Source organism: Engraulis encrasicolus, chromosome 10 (assembly GCF_034702125.1).
Source record: "Engraulis encrasicolus isolate BLACKSEA-1 chromosome 10, IST_EnEncr_1.0, whole genome shotgun sequence".
Lineage (NCBI taxonomy): Eukaryota > Metazoa > Chordata > Actinopteri > Clupeiformes > Engraulidae > Engraulis > Engraulis encrasicolus.
The window spans coordinates 21,372,744-21,391,502 of NC_085866.1; the positions used below are offsets into that span (position 1 = coordinate 21,372,744).

The 18,759-nt window shown below is 43.3% G+C and overlaps 1 protein-coding gene across 1 annotated transcript; it reads left to right on the forward strand.

Moving 5' to 3' along the window:
• Window positions 1–6,199: 6,199 nt before the first annotated feature.
• LOC134456824 (pepsin A-like) lies at window positions 6,200–17,965 on the forward strand. The gene is made up of 9 exons (XM_063208390.1): window positions 6,200–6,283; window positions 6,473–6,617; window positions 9,797–9,914; window positions 10,804–10,922; window positions 11,794–11,990; window positions 14,186–14,302; window positions 14,614–14,758; window positions 16,013–16,111; window positions 16,784–17,965. Exons 1-9 carry the CDS (start codon window positions 6,231–6,233, stop codon window positions 16,919–16,921), a joined length of 1,131 nt encoding a protein of 376 aa, XP_063064460.1. The 5' UTR covers window positions 6,200–6,230; the 3' UTR covers window positions 16,922–17,965.
• The last annotated feature ends 794 nt before the right edge of the window (window positions 17,966–18,759 follow it).

An 18,759-nucleotide genomic window follows, 5' to 3' on the forward strand; every position in this document is an offset into this window, starting at 1 on the left:
TTGAGGACAAGGCAGTAGATATTATGACAGGAAGCGATTGGGAGGGAGGGAGAGAGAGAGAGAGAGAGAGAGAGAGAACCAAGGCTAGCCCGGACTCAAACCTGGGTCCGCATTAGCATACAAGTAGCCCATTTGTGGTCGGGTGCCAAGCACGCAGTGTTGCCAGATATACGATAGTTATTGTATTTGTACCATCCTTTTGTCCATTTTGTCCTCATACGATCAAAAAAACATGATGTACGATAATATCAGAGTCGTCATTCAGTTCGTATAGATGCCTTGAAACAACAATTTAGGTCTTGTATGGTACTTTCCTCCCAAAAAGCCCCCAAAACCGATATTTTTGAGGTTTTGGTACGATAATTCAGCATTGTCCATCTGGCAACACTGCTAGCACGCTGTGCCACAGCACCCCTCGTTTTATTTATTGTCTTCTTACAGTAAAAAAAAACACCCATTGCCCTTGACAGACTTTTCAGCTATGGAAACATTTGGGTGTAGGTAAATAGTGTTTCACCGATACCATTTTTCAGCCCCGACACCGATATCCGATACCTGGCTGTGCAGTATCGGCCGATACCGATACCATACGGATACCACCCTATTTGAAATGTATAGATATGAAGGGCTGCATACTTGGATGTAAAATCATTGCATGTCTTTGTCAGGCTGCTGCCTACCTTTATCAAAGAGGAAAAAGACTAATACAAAGTTGTCTGGCGGCAAACGCCATACTAAATCACAATTCGAAAAGAATGCGCAAGGCAGCATGGGTACTCCCAGGCTAAATACAAAGTGAATCCAGCAGAACATTTTATACTTTTTAAATACCTATATGAAATAATTAAGTTCAAGTCTGCGTTCAAGTGTCATACAAGCATCTGTAAATGGTATCGGTGCCCTATTTGTTGGTACTCGCCGATACCGACACCACCATTTTAGTGCCGATCCGGGCTGATACCGATACTGTTATCGGTATCGGTGCAACACTATTGGTAAATACAAGGGGGAACTCCTGGAGAGTCTTGTGTAACTTTCTTTCCACAGCACCAACTTTAAGAAACGCATATCGCTTTGGATGGCCTATCTCCAGAGTAAAGCAAAGCAAAGATAGGGACAATGTTGGCTAATATTTGTAGTAGGGTGCATAATGTCACACTCATGTGATAGTATCACACAGCGGCATTATATCAATAGTTTGTGGAGAGGGCCGAAACGAGACATTTTCAATTACCAAGGTCAAATACTGCGTGCTGTACTGCAAGCTGTACATTTAGAACGCTTCAAACTTCAAACTTGACTTCAGTCAAACTCTTCAGTTTGTTTTCATTAATCACTGTCTTAAGGATAAATGGGGGTGGCGTATACAGACTGTATTTATCATTGCTGATCATAGATGAATTTTCATCATAGATAAATTTTACATTTTTAAAAGAAAATACAGAGGACATGACCTCTGTGTCCTCAATGGTAGTTACCAGTGATGCGCGGGTTGACGAAATAACAAGACGCAACTGGCTGCTTTTTTCCCTAGCCCGCCCGCTTGCCCTGACCGCAACAAATATTTATGAAAAGATATTAACCCGACCCGCTTCCCGACCCGAAAAAAGTAGCTGTGTGTCTTATGAACATCCTAGCGTCATTGGCAACGCACAACGGACCTTATACTGTAAGACGACGTCAATAAAGGTCTGAGCATGCACTGTAACAAATAGCTGTTTATTTACGGCAATTCTGCAACAGCATTCTACTGTTTTTCGAAAAAACAGACAACTACTGTGAAAATATTACTTTGAGTCACATATTGAGCATAAACAGTAAGTACTGCACAATAGCAGTATTGGCCGTTGTGGAAAAAACTAGAGATGCACCGGATCCTGATTTTTAGGATCCTGCCGGATACCAGATCCACTGAATAAGATCCTGCCGGATCCGGAACCGGATACCGGATCCTACAAAAGGGTTGAAACATATAGTCTATTCGCACACGTGGGCCCTTTTTATTACGTTGGCTCGAACTATATTTTAGACTCATTGGCTTATTGATACACTGCCTGCAATGGCCGCTTCCAAAGGGCTTTCACTCCATACAGTGATTGGGGTTGTGAAAGACTGAAAAGCCTAGGGTAGACATGCACCAGACCCTGATTTTTAGGTAACATGCCGGATACCGGATCCACTGCTTAAGATCCTGCCGGACCCGGACCCTGTGAAAAACTCTATTATCCTGACGGATCCGGAACCGGAACCGGATCCGGTGCATCTCTAGAAAATAACAAGTTATTTTAGGCAGCACCATTGAAACCCATTCATCCTCCACTTGTCCGTGATCACCATCAAACTTCAATACCACCTGAAGAACTGAAGTCATTCTGACTGGTTAAAGATTATCTGATACTATCAAGCATGATGAAACAATTTCTAAGGAAACTACAATACTTAAAAAGTGCTTGATGCAGCAAAGTGTGAGTAGCACATGCATTTTGATAGTGATGAAAGTGTGAATGGCTGAAACATTTTAAGAACTTGTAACACTCTTGCAACAAGCAGCCCCATCTAAACCAATCTGCTAATCAGTGCCTGGCCTCACCTGAGTAGGGCTGTTATGCCATTATTCAATTACGGGCGTCACCTGCCAAGGGCCTGATGACTCTGGTCACATGGTACCCTTGCACCTGTATATAAATCTGGACTATCAACACTTCAGTTGCTTGCCTGCCTGCTGGCTGGCCTGCATGGCACAGCATAGCACTTGTTTGCCTACAAGCTTGCCTACAAGCTTACTTACATGCTTGCACACTTTCCTCTTTGTGAAAGCTTGCTGTATGTGGCATAATTTGTGGCATTGTTGCATATAATGTGCCTGCTGCAAATTAGGCATTGCTTTGAGAGCTAGCTTGTAGTGCTGCTTGTTTGCTGTGCTATTTGGTGTAAAATAATTTTTTAAAGACTGACCAATGCTATATTCATCATTGGCTCATCAAGAGATACAGTAAAAAGCCCACCTTGCACACTATCATTGTAACATAGCACTGCGTACTCTGAAATTTTATTCATGCCCACACTTTCAAAGGACCACCGCAAACCATTTTCTCAATACAGCATAGCGCCATAGTATCATGCTCAAGGCACTCCAGTCATGGTGAACGATGGGAGGGTGGGGTGGTAACATGGCCAGGGTACCACAGTTATGGAGAATGATGGGTGGGGTGGGAAGTTGCCATGGCCATATTCATGAATACAACTATGACCCAGTATTTGCCTGTCATCACACAGTACAATTCAACTTTTTAACTGAAATGTACTGTTATTTTTCTGTAGAGTACTGTTATTTAACAGTTCAATTGCTGCTGAAAAAATGTTATATACTGTGATACATTAAACAGCAATGAGCTGTATTTGATTTTTGGTGTGAAATAACAGTAGAATTACAGGTAAATATAATTGCCAGTAACTGCTGTTATTTTGCAGGGAAATTTTCTTAGAGTGTGGTTCACTTCTGAGGGGTCAGGGTACACTTCACATAGCCTATGCACAGAAAATGCTAGTTTGGGGAGCCGATGGAGCCAGCCATCAAGTGGATTGCCTCGTAGCCGCGGTATGATACAGGAAATGAAAACAAACTCTGTGTGCAACACAGGAGCGTGAAATCATTACAATTGTATACGAAATATAGGCTATCCTATCCATCATGGCGTTGTGTAGAGAGCACCCTCCGTGTTCTGCTAAATGCACTCAATGGTTGCACCTGCTGATTCGTCCGACACAGGAGCCTCATTAAGTCTCCCATTACAAAGTGAATCCAGCAGAACATTTTATACTTTTTAAATACCTATACTATAGACTATAGCCTACAATAAAATTCGACATAATTTCAAAGGTCCTGACCGACCGAAACCCGAATATCATTAAAAATACTATTTCATAACCCGTGACTGCGGTCGACCGTGGTTAACTGCAAGCGCCCGCTGACTTTGGGTCAGCCCGAGCATCACTGGTAGCCTAGTTACGGCCATGCCTGTGGAAGTCAAGTGTAGGCCTACTACTGGCAGTGTTGCGCATAGAGGGGGACAAAAATGTTTTGGTGATTTTTGTCTGATATTTTATTTTGGTTGCAACGCTAACAACTGTAAGAGATATCAGAAAAGGCCATTCACTTCACCATACCCTTAGCTGTTTGCAGTGCATTGTTAAACAAGGAGGAAAAACAATACAATAAATAACATTACTATTAGTTTTTAACTATGTTGAATGTGACAGTATGCAACAGCTAATATGATAATATTGTCTACTACTTAATAGAAAATCACGATAAGGTGAAGTTTTATAGACCCGTTCAGTCGACGTCCTCATGAATGCTTGCGCATCGTTGACTCAAACACACCAGAGATATTGTAAGGATATTAGACTCCACTTTTCTGCGTGGTACTGCACTGTAGGGGGAGTGCAGACTCCATTCAGAAAAAACGGACTGCTGTGCTCAGAACCGTATCTCGACAGCGGCCACTAGTAGCGCGTTCAGGCCGTGCTGGAGCCCGTTCCCGCACCTAATCATGAACCGGCTGTCTCGTTCGCGCCACAGATATTGAAGTTCGCGAAACGGAAAGATGGTTCGCAATGCGAACCGCAAAATACTAGGTTTTTCTCTGCGAACCGTGATGACAGCATGGCCGTCAGCAGGTTCATCCGGGTAACAAAGTCACATGCGGAAAAAGTTCAGAGCCCAGTATGAACACAGGCGGTTCGCAAACAAGCACTTTGGTGCCGAACGCAACTGGTGCGGGCACCGACACCAGTTCCGTTCTGGTCGGCCTGAAAGCCCTATAGGAGAACTGCCGGCATGAGTAAAAACGGGAGTGGTGATTCTGCATGTAATACTGGGTGACAGTGCAGACACTAAAGAGAGAAAAAACGTTCTGAAGCGTGTACATTCATGAAAAATAGAGAATCTGAAAAGTGCACTTGTTATGCTATTTTGAGAGGGAAGAGGCTGTTCCAGAAGCATAGGAGATGTTTGTTGTTACAAGACATTAAACTACTGACTGGACTGATGACCATACCTGTCAACCATCCCTAAATTTCCGGGAAACTCCCTAATTTTGACTCATTTCCCAATTTCTTCCCGATTTGTTTTTTTTTCCCTGAAATATCCTGGATTTTTCACATTATCAAAAAACACTGTCAGTCCAGTAATTATACCCACGGCCCTGTCCGACGAGCCACACCCCCTCTTGAAGAGGGATACAGAGGGTCTTGCTTATCAAGATACCTGCTAGAAGATTGTATGCCAGATATGACACCAACATTGAAGTTCTTTGAAAATGCGAGGTGTCACCCTCGAGCTCCGTAGCGCTTGTGCGCCCACTCTTTTCCTCAGAATCCGTCAGTTCCTGCAATGCATAAAACAGCCTCGGAACAGCGAATCATGCGATTAACCTAATCACAACCTGTACCAGCACGAAGTTTTGCACGAACAGACAACTTGTGCGACAAAACAACAAGAAGAAACTCATTGCGCTCATTGCACTGTTTCTCCATGCTGTAAAACGTGTGCTGAGGGACGTTAGACAGTACTGTCTTTGCACGCGCGTTGTGAAAAGCAGTGTACACACTGTCCAATCCGTCTCTGTCATCCCGTTGACAGAATTTGGCCTTAAGAAAATGTCCCGGATTTTGGCTTAAAACATGGGAATTTTCACGGATTTTGGGAGCTCAAAATTGACAGGTATGCTGATGACATCGCCAGGATGGTTTTGAGCCTGCGGTGCGCACGCAGCCAAATTACGTCATACCTGTTTACAAACTCTAAAGGGGTACACACCAGACACTGTGTGTAGCTTCGGCGTCCTCTGGTGGAGCAGAGCTACAAGCACCGTCTGGTACACCGCCATAGAGCACACGATGGCTTCAGCCAGAAAATAGACTGAGCATTTATTGCTTCAATATCAACGGCAGCGTGCATTGAGGAGTCACAGGACAGATTATAGACTATGTTGACTCTTTAGTGATAAACAGAAAGGTTTTTGAATTAATTTGTTGGTGATGAGGTCGCGCAGAAGCAATAAATCTATTTTCTGGCTGAAGCCATTGCGTGCTCTATGGGAGATTACACATGCTATTGATTCGTTATCGCACTTCTTATCGCAAGTGTTTCCGTAGCTGAGTATAAAGGGTGGAGCAGGAGCAGGTCTCCTTCAGTCAGCAGGTCCAACCTCACCTGAGTAGACAAGATGAAGTGGGCTGTTGCCTTCTGTGCCTTGGTGGCCTTTTCTGAGTGCCTTCGGTGAGTACCACACAAACACACACACACACACACACACACACACACACACACACACACACACACACACACACACACACACACACACACACACACACACACACACACCTGATGGGTTCCTTCCAGACTGCTGTGTGTTCAAACACATATTGTGAGTGCATCTGCGTATACATGTGTGTCTTTGCCATGCAGGGTCCCCCTCATCAAGGGCAAGACAGCCAGGGAGACACTTCAGGAGAAGGGTCTCTGGGAAGAGTACAGGAAGAAGCATCCTTACAATCCCATGGCCAAGTTCCAGCAGCAGAAAGGAGCTGAGAGCATGACCAATGATGCTGATGTAAGTCCATGGTGTCAGTAGAAAACTTGATGAGTGGAGGTGCAAAGTGCACACCAGAAAAGGAGGCGCTGGCAACCAACCAGTTAAACACTTGCAAAAGGAGAGAAGTGCCGCACACTCCCAAGTTGCATAAATAAGTTTTTAATGTGACAACGATTCAGCCTGTCGGCCTTCCTCAGGTCATAGAAAGCTGACAACACACCTCATATCTATCCTCATATGAAGAGTTCAGATGCAAAAACCCCTAAGTGCCTTTTCAGAAAACAATCTTAATTCATTTTTATTTAATACAAAGCTATCACAATTGCATATTTTTAAATTTGTTTATGTAATATAACTATTTATATGTATTATCAAGTACATTAATGTAAGCCAAACCAACAATGGGGTTCTCTAAAAATATAGAAGTGCAGGTCTTCAGAAATGGAGTTAGGGGGGTTTGCATCTGAACTCTTCATATACTCTCATGAACACCATGTCTACCCTGGTATACAGGCACCGCATAGGTGTAGGAAAAGGGGATGTAGTGGTGAATTTGCATCCCCACTTTTTTTTTTACAGTGTGGCACTTTGGCATTACAGCATTGCAAATCACCCTCGCCACACATCTGAAAAGCCTATGCCACACGAGTTGACTTGCTGTTCTAACATTCCTTTAGCGTACTAGGGGCAGCCGTGCTGGTTAGGGTTGTTGGTTCGAATCCCACCCTTATCTCACCTCTCCATCCATAGCTGTAGTGCCTTTGAGCAAGGCACCTAACCCCACATTGCTCTAGGGCAGGGGTGGGGAACTTATGTGTCTCGAGGGCCGTTTGCGGCCCTTGAGGTCGTTTTATTTGGCCCCCGATATAATTTTAATGTTATGCATGTTATCACATGAAATATGACAAAGGAATCTTAGAAAATACATTTGCAATACAATTTAGTTATATTCAATGGACCTAGAGAAGGTGGGGTCTGTTTTAAAGGTGGCTGCCTTCAATATAGGCCTAAAGTGCAGGGAGAAATCCTGGTTTGTGTAGTACGGCCCTTAGAGGACTTTTACTGCCCTCGGATTAATTTGAAGTGGCCCCTCGAATGAAAAAGGTTCCCCACTCCTGCTCTAGGGACTTTAACCAATACACTGTAAATAATTGTAAGTCGCCTTTGTTTAAAAAAAAAAAAAAAGCGTCAGCTAAGTGTAATGTAATGTAATTATATCCCCGAAACGCGGAGCGTCGGGGATGTAATGGTTTTGCGTGCACCGCCGCCGCCGCCGCGTCCGCCGCCGCCGCCGCCGCGTAAGGTCTTTCGTGTTAACGCGATAACTTTTGAACGGATGTTTGGATTTGTCCCAGATTTTTTGGGTGAATGCTCTAGGGCAGGTTCATGAACTGATTCGAATTTGGAGGTCAACACTTTCAAGATGGCTGAATTCAAGATGGCCGAATTTTTGTTTGGTCCATAACTTCTGACCGGGTGGATGGATTTGTCCCAGATTTGGTGTGTGAATGCTCTAGGGTAGGTTCATGAACTGCTTCGAGTTGGGAGGTCAATACTTTCAAGATGGCTGAATTCAAGATGGCCGAATTTTTGTTTGGTCCATAACTTCTGACCGGGTGGATGGATTTGTCCCAGATTTGGTGTGTGAATGCTCTAGGGTAGGTTCATGAATTGATTCGGGTTTGGAGGTCAACGCTTTCAAGATGGCTGAATTCAAGATGGCCGAATTATTGTTTGGCCCATAACTACTGACCGGGTTGATGGATTTGTCCCAGATTTTGTGTGTGAATGCTCTAGGGTAGGTTCATGAACTGATTCGAGTTTGGAAGACAACACTTTCAAAATGGCGGGATTTTCATTTGGCCCATAACTTCTGACTGGGTGGATTGATTTGCCCGGTAACACCTTATTTTAATGGTTCACCATTTCAGTGAATCTACCATATTAGGTACAGTGTAATAACCAATGTAACAATATTTAATACCATGTAATACTAGTGTAATACCAGTGTAACAATATGCAATATCAGGTACAGTGTAATAACGAGTGTAACAGTATGCAATACCATGTAATATAGTGTAATACCAGTGTAATAATATACAATAGCATGTAATACCACTTACGCACAAACACATGATGTAAGTAAAAACAATGGCGGTGTTACACTGGTATTACATTGTATTAAATATTGTTACACTGGTTATTACACTGTACCTAATGTGGTATATCCACTGAACCATTAAAACAGTATTACCATTTGCCCCATTTTTTGCTTCATTTTCACAATAGCCGTTTGGTTTTAAGCCTATGCACGTCATGTCACGTCTGTATGTATCATACACGTTTACGAAATGGTGGACGGGAGTGGTAGGAATGATGGGGGACTGGAAGCGTCACGTTTCGGGGATATACCTTAAGCAGTCGAAGGCGACTGCACAGGCAGTCTAGTTTAATATTTGTTTTTTTCTTCCCATACTGGTATTGCTTTGAGGTCACAGGTTTAAGCTTGGGTCTGAAACATTAAATATGACCTTAATTAGCCTGGTGTCCCCAATTGAGAGGGTGGTGTAAGGTTTAAGTGTGGTTTGTAGCCACTCCCGGTGATTAGAAAAATGACTTTTTCAGGGTTTATTTCAATAGTAGCAGGGTTAAAGGACCAGTTCAGTCAATTTCAACATGCAGTTGTAATGCTCACACTACCCTGGACTTATGGGTTTTTCCCCAGCCTTTTCCGAGGTCATTGTAATGGGGGCAGCGCTTTGTTTACATTTCAAAAAAACATTTTTATGTATTAATTCCCAAAAACATCCGAAAGATTATATAACATCAGCAGACAATTAGAAAACAGCGGTACCTTTTTAGGAAAATATTTTGAGTAGGCCTATGTTCATTTAAAAAAAATGTAAACAAACGCTGCCCCCATTAGAATAGCTCATATCTCGGAAAGGGCTTATCCGAAAAATGTGGCATCACCAGGTACTGACAAGTCAAGGGTAGTGTGAGCAATACAACAGCATATTGAAATTGACTGAACTGGTCCTTTAGAAGCACTGAATGTAGCAGAGTAACAGGGCAGGGCTTTTTTCACGTTGATGAGTCAATCTAAAAAGTTGGTTGTTCTATTCAGAGACATGAGGGTTGTTCAATTCTATTGTGAGCTCATTTTTCCACCCGTAATTTCTTTCTCCTCATTTCAGCTGTCTTATTATGGCGTGATTTCCCTCGGAACTCCTCCCCAGTCCTTCAAAGTAGTCTTTGACACCGGCTCCTCCAACCTGTGGGTGCCCTCCACGTACTGCAACAGTCCTTCCTGCAGTGAGTATGGGAAAATAAATAAACAAAATCAGGCCGGGCATTGACCAGCCAAGACCGAGCCACCTGGCAGTGAGAAAGAGAGAATGAATTTATAGTCTTATGTTCTGAGCTATTTTGACCACAGCAGCCAAAATGAATATTTAAATCTGACTCAGAGATGTCTGCTGTAGTATAGTGGTATGAGGACTGCTACCAGTACATTGAGGGGAGGACCAGACCAAAATCATCAACAGTCCACCAGGCAAATGCCCTGTATGTCTTGTGGCCAATCCAGCTATGATTGTAAGTGGTAGTAGTAACAGTAGTAGTAGTTATAATATTGGTTATAACAGTTCATTTGCCCAAAGTACAGCAGTTGCTTTACAGTGGTCACACACATGGGCAGATCTAGCCATTTTGGAGCCCTAGACGAAATATCATCATGGGGCCCTAAAAAGTCATTATATAAACGTACAATTATGTGTTTTGGTGCTATTTAAGTGTCAAATATATATTCGATTACATTGCATAAGTGACAAAGCCTACTTTTATGTCTTTTTACTGCAACTGGTGTGACAGTTGGGGCCCCTATGGAGGACAGATTTGGTCGGGGCCCTAGGCAATTGGCTAGGTTTGCCTAATTGAAAGTCCCCCTCTGGTAACACATATACACTAGCCATGGCTGGTGGCACTTACTGTGTAATGCTTCGACTCAGTGTCATCAATTCACTCCAGAAATGAAGCCGGTGGATGGATCAGTACATGTCTATCCTGCACAACTTTCCAGAAACATTATGGTTGTTTTCCAGAAAACAAAGACTGGTTCATTATTCTAAGTGGAGAGAAAACCACACTCTCATCATTTATTTAACAATGATGTCACAAAACTGTTACATTTTATTTTTTAAAGATGACCACCATAAGTTCAACCCTGAGAGTTCCAGCACCTTCCAGCCCACCGTGCAGTCTTTCCAGATACCCTATGGAACTGGATACTTGACCGGCATTCTAGGCTATGACACTCTGCAGGTAATAATATAATAACAACGAAGACAACGACGGTGATGATGATGATGATCATCTCTGCAGTACATCATATATACAGTACATACAGTACACTTTTGAAGCCCTGGCGAAGTCAGTGTGTCAAAACATGGAGCCAGCTAGTCTAATAAAGGGTTTTTACACTTGTTTATTTTTGTATTTTTTGCAATACTTGTTTTTATTTATTTATTATTCAAAGGACAAAAGATGGAAATGAGCTTTATAATCTTGTAGTCTTGCGCACCATCCTACGTACTTCCACCAAAAGATTGGCTCGGATTAAGGTCCCTAACCTTAACCCTAAACCTAACCCTAACCCTAACCTTAACCCTAACCCTAACCCTAACCTTAACCCTAAACTTAATCCTAAATCACTTGTTTGAAATGTTTAATTACCGTCGTTTCCAGTTAGCCTTCACTCACGCTTGATTGTTGACGTCCGTCCGCATTATTCTTCCCCCCAGAACCAAACTACCCCAATTGTCAATTCCCCCTTTCGTCACCCAACCACGAGACGCAAGGCTATTCGTAACGGCACCACAAGGCTTAAAGTTGATTTTTTTCAGTTTTTCTCGTAAAGGCTTCACGAATGGACAGAGATACGGTTGGCCCTTTGCCTATTAAATGCCGAATATCTTAGCCTCCGAAGCACATACAAACATGAAATGAGTTGCATTTAAAAGCTAGGACCCTTGTCTTGCCTTAGAATGTGTTCATTCAGCTCTAACTTACCCACATTTTTAATGAAACAGCTCAAATCTCAAGAACCTGAATGCAGCGTATGTGTGTCTCCAGGACACAATGGGATAAATATATAAGCTGTCCAACTTTCAAACATTGTGCTTCACTGTTTAAGGTGGGTGGGAAGAAGGTCATCAACCAGATCTTTGGCCTGAGCGAGTCTGAGGCCCCGTTCATGGAGCAAATGGCGGCTGACGGTATTCTGGGTCTCGCCTTCCCCTCCATCTCCTCAGCTGGAGCCACCCCCGTCTTCGACAACATGATGAGCCAGGGCCTGCTCTCAAAGGACCTCTTCTCCGTCTACCTCAGCGAGTGAGTGGTGTGCCCATGTGTAATTCTTGGATTTTTTTTTGACTTTTTGACTTTATTTATGATAGTACAGTAAAGATGGTGACAGGAAGCGAGTTGGGAGAGAGAGAGAGACGGGGAAGGACCCGCAAAGGACCCAGGCATGTCAACATACAGAGAGTTCTCATAGGGTTTGTTCGCCGACGAAGGTGTTGCGTCACTAGGAGGGCGCAGCCTGGCTAACGAACCCTATGAGAACTCTCTGTATGTTGTCCTTAAAATAATTGCACATGGGGCCTTGCCGTGGCCTGACGGTTGGGCACTCGTCTGCTATGCGGCCGACCTGGGTTCGATTCCCGGCCTGGGTTCGATTCCCGGCCTGGGTTCTTTGCGGGTCCTTCCCCGTCTCTCTCTCCCCAAGATGGCCAGTGACCATGAACACAGACATCTTTGCATTGTAAAAGGGCGAGATTGACCATAGGCTACCTGCTGCGCATATGATAGCCTAGAACTGTGATGATTAAAAAAGGTTGTGAGAGAGCGGGATGTGACAGTCTCGGTTTAATTAATAAAGTACTACGATGTTCTGGCGTGCTTGGGAGCTAGGTCGGTGCACAGGGAAAATATTTTTTTATTTAAATTCTTCTCTCTACTTGGGCTACATACATTTTGGAGTGTGTTTATGCATTCGTATTCATGTTTAAGTTGATTTATCGTTCATGAATCTGATGTGTGCGTATGGTTCAAGTAGGCCTAGGGCTATAGGCCTACAAGATTCTTGATATAGGCCTAAATAAACTGAACTAACATGCATCTTTTCATTGGATGATGAAAGGCAGAATAACCATGTTATTCATTCAAAAGTGTAGGCTACACTATGGTTTGCAAATATGAATGTCATTTTGAAAATTTGACACAGGAATATATTAATTGATATTTGCAAAGTTATTATTTTTGTCTATCATCTAGGCCTAATTATGCCATGCATTGGCGGAGGTAGCCTATGTGCTCTCGGAGCACTTTTCTAGTTGAGAATACTGTATTACCAAAGTTCTTCCTGTATAAGTTACGTCACTACGCCGCCATCTTGTTGACGCCTTCGGGGTGCTATTTTGCGATTAGTGAGACCAGATCTGTGAGTCAATGGGAAAAATGAAAAGGGAAGCAGAGTATAGGACGGTAGGGAACCCAGCGGTGGTGAAAACCATATGGTTGAAACCACCTGAAAAACTGATCAATCTAGAGTACTTGGTTGTGTCATACGAGTCAAAATAAAGCTTTTTAAGCCACTTTTCTCACTTTTTTTGACAGAGTGCAGGCGCAGTAGTTCCATAACGGCACGAGAGCAATAACTTTTCACAACTGAGCATGCGCAACATTTCGTGCGCGCCGATGCAGCCAGATGATTGGGTCAATGGCAACGCAGCTCAGCAGGCATTGGCTCTTGTTATCAGAAAGGCGGGAGATGTGTGGTAGACGCCATATTTGCGTTATGAATCTTCACCGTTAATTTCTATGGACGCTATACACCATTGACCGGTCTCCTCCTACCTAAACCGTCTCTGATATTACTTCTTAGCATGTGTCACTGAAGCGAATGGGTACCATCTGGTTTAATGACACATGCTAAAAAGTAATATAACTAAACTCAACGAAGGGTAGAAGGACAAGGAGGAAGGTAGAAGCCAATTATTTAAATCAAGGGGCAGTGTAAAATAAGCATATTTCCAAAATGGTGGATGCCGTGGCGGAGCAATTACATAAAGCCCCCCAGGGCAAGACACTGATAGGGCCCCCCATACGGCCACAATAGGGCCCCCACATCTAATACAGGAGGGTCTTGGGCCCTGAGGCAAATGCCCTGCCCCCTTTATAGCTCCGCCCCTGGGTGAATGGTTCCTTTAAGTGTCATATTGCAATAGTGTACCATCAATGCTTTTCAGCCCATAGTAAAGTGTTCTACCAGCTGAATGGTTCACATTATTTGCAAGGTCAACATACAGCACAATTCCCATAGTTTTCCATGTAGATTCCCCCCCTTAAGAATGATAACTGCTCATCTGCGCTGCCCCTGTTTGGCATGTATATTCTCTGTGTCCCCATTTCAGAATTGTATTTGTAAGTGGTTTTGGATTAAACCATCTGGTAATTTAATGTAACGTAATGCCATGTAATACAAATGTAATCAACAGAGTTGTTGTTGTTTGTTATTGTTCCAGTCATGGTCAGGTAGGTAGCATGGTGCTGTTTGGGGAGATTGAGCAGCAGTACTACAGTGGCAACATCCACTGGATACCTCTGACCTCACAAACATATTGGAAGATCAAGATGGACAGGTACTACAGCTCTGAACCAACACACACACACACACACACACACACACACACACACACACACACACACACACACACACACACACACACACACACACACACACACACTTGAGTGTAAGACTGACTAGGAGAATATTAACCTGAGCTCTCATAATTCTGAATTAACACTGTAAAATCTCTCTCTCTCTCTCTCTCTCTCTCTCTCTCTCTCTCTCTCTCTCTCTCTCTCTCTCTCTCTCTCTCTCTCTCACACACACACACACACACACACTTGGATGGGTCACAATTGGCCTAATCTTGTTGTGTCTTTACAGTGTCACCATTGATGGCAACATTGTGGCCTGCGCAGGGGGATGTCAGGCTATCGTCGACACTGGAACCTCCCTCGTCGTTGGACCCACCAATGATATCTACAACATGAATGCCTGGGTGGGAGCCAGCACCAACCAAAACGGTGACGTGAGTATCCTTAAAGTGATACTGTCCCATTTTTGGAGACAAGCTTATTTTACACCTCTCCTTGAGTTAAATCATTGGGTTTTACCTTTCTCGTGTACTTGCCGTGCAAATGTTACCTCCAAGCTAGCAGTTAACATTGAGTCCTATGAGACCAGCTGGCGGCTAGTTGGTCTCATAGGACTCAATGTTAACTGCTAGCTTGGAGGTAACATTTGAACTGACGTACTCACAGATCGGCAGGAAATACAGGAGAAAGGCCCCACCAATGACATCTACAACATCTACAACATCTACAACATCTCCAAGCTGGGTGGGAGCCAGCACCAATCAAATGGCATAAGTATTTGAGGATGTTTTGACCCGTTAAGACACACAGCATTATAAATTTGCTGTTAGCAGAATGGTAATGACCAAGCCGTAGTGCATTACTAAAGGAGGAGGAAAATGTTCACTTATGGTACTGCACTAGGGACGCTCACAGGCAAATGCAGAATACATGGGGTCCTATGGAGTTCCACGCATACTGTAGATTCAGAGATGTCTTTGGATATTTTTTTCATGAAATAAATGCACTTGTTTTGTAGAAGGAGAATGTATAATCCTACTATATTACTTATATTGGATACAAACTACTGTAATATAAGTTTAGCCACCTAGACATATAAGGCCTGATTCATTCTGCGCTCGTCCACAATTGCACCAAAGGTGAACTGCTGCCCGGTGAACAGGAAGTTTGGTGGGTGTACATAAAGCCACTCTAGTATCACTGACTCTAAATGCAAAATCAAATTTGTGTTACACCTGTTCAGTGTTCACTGCTCATTCACTTCATTCAATGCTTTAAATAGACTACATACAGTACATGTTGCACCGTTGAGTGAAATGCCTTCAATGCAGGCTTGTACGAAATTCCGAATGGAAAGAATTTCAATTCAAAGTAATGTCATAATATGAACACTAGGTGGTGGTGTTCTATGTACTTTCAATGGGTGGTGTAGATTAAATTAAAAGAAATTCAAGGTAATGGCACCACCTAGTGTTTTTATTATGGCATTATTTTGAATTGAAATTCTTTCCATTCGGAATTTCGTACAAGCCTGCTTCAATGTGATTGTGCATTTGTATAGTGTTATGTTGTGCATGTGCATCATGAACGGGATCAATAAATAAAAGGGATTTTACAATATATCTTCTGAAATTCATAAACGGGATTTTATTATCTTATCTTCTCTTATCTGAATGTCCTCCTTACAGGCCACCGTACCCTGCTCCAACGTGCAGAACATGCCAGAGGTCACCTTCAACATCGACGGCCAGCCATACACCATCCCTGCATCAGCCTATGTGTCGCAGGTGGGTGAAAAATCTCACACAAGTGCATTTCAAACCAGTGGTTCTCAAAGTGCGCTCCGGGAATTTCAGACACACTCAGAATGTACCAACAGTTTCAACTGCACAGGTGTATGCTCCAAGCACTCGAAGGTGTTTTCACATGATCACCCCTTGTTAAGATGACCCCTTGTTAAGATGTGGCCACGTGATGGCATCGCAAGACGTCATTGACGATAGAAGTTTTAAGTCAATATCTCACACAAGCGCAATTCAATCATTATTTTCTCATCTGAAATCGGGATGTTGAATGGGGAAATGTCCCCCAAAAGTGGGTGCGTCATCAAAGCGTGAGTCCATAAGCACAAATCGAGGACGGGAGCTAGGATAATGGAACGTACTCCACGTGCTAATCATTGTGTTGTGCGTTTACAGACCAGCTATGGCGGCATGCCTGGCTTTGGCAGCAGGGGCAGCCAACAGTTACCATGGTAATACAGTCCTGGTGGTCTCGAAAATGGCAGTCCAAACCTACAGTGATGTCACGTGATTCTAACCTACTGACGTCTGTGGCAGGATGATTGTGAACATGAGTAATGACTGATGTACCTGTCTATCATCTTGGGTGTTAACAGACCAGCTATGGCTGCATAAGTAATGACTGATGTACCTGTCTATCATCTTGTGTGTTAACAGACCAGCTATGGCTGCATGTCTGGCTTCGGTAACGGGGGCAGCCAACAGCTCTGGATCCTGGGCGACGTGTTCATCAGGCAGTTCTACACCGTCTTTGACAGGCAGTACAACATGGTGGGCCTGGCATCCATTGCGTAAAATGCCATCGCTCATGGGAAAGGTTTAACCTGGGGAGCATTCCAAGAACATGGCTAAGTGGATGTACCGTATGACGTTCGTTATGTCTTAGAGTTATGCCAAATGGATGTTGAAGTGTGACGTGCTTTAACATCAGCTGTTTTAAAGCATGTAGCACTTCAACATCCATGTGACCCTCTGATGAAGACGGAAGTCTCGCCGGCGAAACATGTCAGGTAAAAGATAAAAACTTCTACATGTCTGAAACAAAAGAAACGGTAAGATTTAACATGGTTAAGTGATAAACCTGGCTAGGTTAATCTGTATGAAGTGGTAAATCTGCTAAACGATAGCCCCACAGCTAGCATTTAAGGCAGAAAATAAGGACCCCAGGCTCTTGTATTAGATGATTTACCGCTACCTCAAGGTAACCTGTATCACTACTCACGGTAGGGACACATAGACGTGCATTTGGCCAAGCGAAGCAAACTTCACCATTCATTCCTATGAGAGAGGCGAAGGCAAGCGAACAAGAGCGAAGCGAACAAGAGCGAAGCGAAGCGTAGCTAAATCATTAAACCAAGTTTAATATGCAAATGGGGAGCGAATTCGCCTGCGGCAACCCAATCAAATCAACAACATAACTGTTCCATTCCATTTGATTCGCCGCGCCGACCTGATGACGGTTGAACTGTCACTAAATTGCGCCTCTCTTCGTCTCGCTCGTTTCGCCTGCTATGTGTCCCTACCGTTAGCCAGGTTCTTGGCATACTCCCTAGAGAGAACCTCAGATTACCGTCAAATGAAGACACGAGGGAGGTGCCATGGCTCAGTGGGCTAAGGGACCCGGGTTCAATTCCAACCCAAAAGGTCACTCCTCTCTCTCTCTCTGTCTCTCTCTCTGTCTCTGTCTCTCTCTCTCTCTCTCTCTCTCTCTCTCTCTCTGTCTCTCTCTCTCTCTCTCTCTCTCTCTCTCTCTCTCTCTCTCTCTCTCCTATCCAATAGAGGCATAAAAAGTAAAAAAGTATCTTGTGTACAAAAACTGTAAACATGAAAATAAAAGAAAATGCCAAAATGCAATGATATGAAAGTCATTTTTGTTATTGCAACACACAACACACACAGCAACGAGGTTCAACTACTTACGGTAACTGCTTGCCAATTTAACAGTAAACAGTAATGTGCAGTGTTCTTGGTTATCATGTGTCACAATTTACTGTAAACACACCTCCCTGTTAGCAAACTTTTGACCCAGTTCCAACATCAGATTAAAGAATGTCACTGATAAAACAAAGGTCAAAACCCAATGGTGTTTTGAATGCTTCAATGATACACAGAGGACATTTTGATACAGGGGTTTTCAATACAATACAAACCTCTTTCACAAAGCTGTGGATCTTTGTGTGTTGCATTTTGATGACAAAAAACACACATAGAGTACATACAGTACCTGTATATTGTATTTGGGTTTTGTTCCAATATGTGACCTTGCGTCCTCCACTTGTGCTTGTGGCCTCGTACCAGGAAGTAATACGTCGTGATGATATCACTGCCAACAGCATTATATTTCAATATCTCGCAAAAGCTCAATTGTAAAGTCATTTTCTCATTTGCAAACTGGATGGTGAATGAAGAATAGACCCCCAAAAAATGTTTTGGCTTGACTGACAGCAGGGAAACTTAATTGTTATCTCCACAGAGGTGGGGCATCAGCAAAACGTGAGGCCACAAGCACAAGTGGAGGACTCATAGCATATTGGAATGTACTCTCAGATACTGTTGCTGTTGTCAATATGGGTGTGGATTTTTGGGCAGGTTCTGTATCTTGGCAAACACCTTGATACCTCCCTAATGTGGAC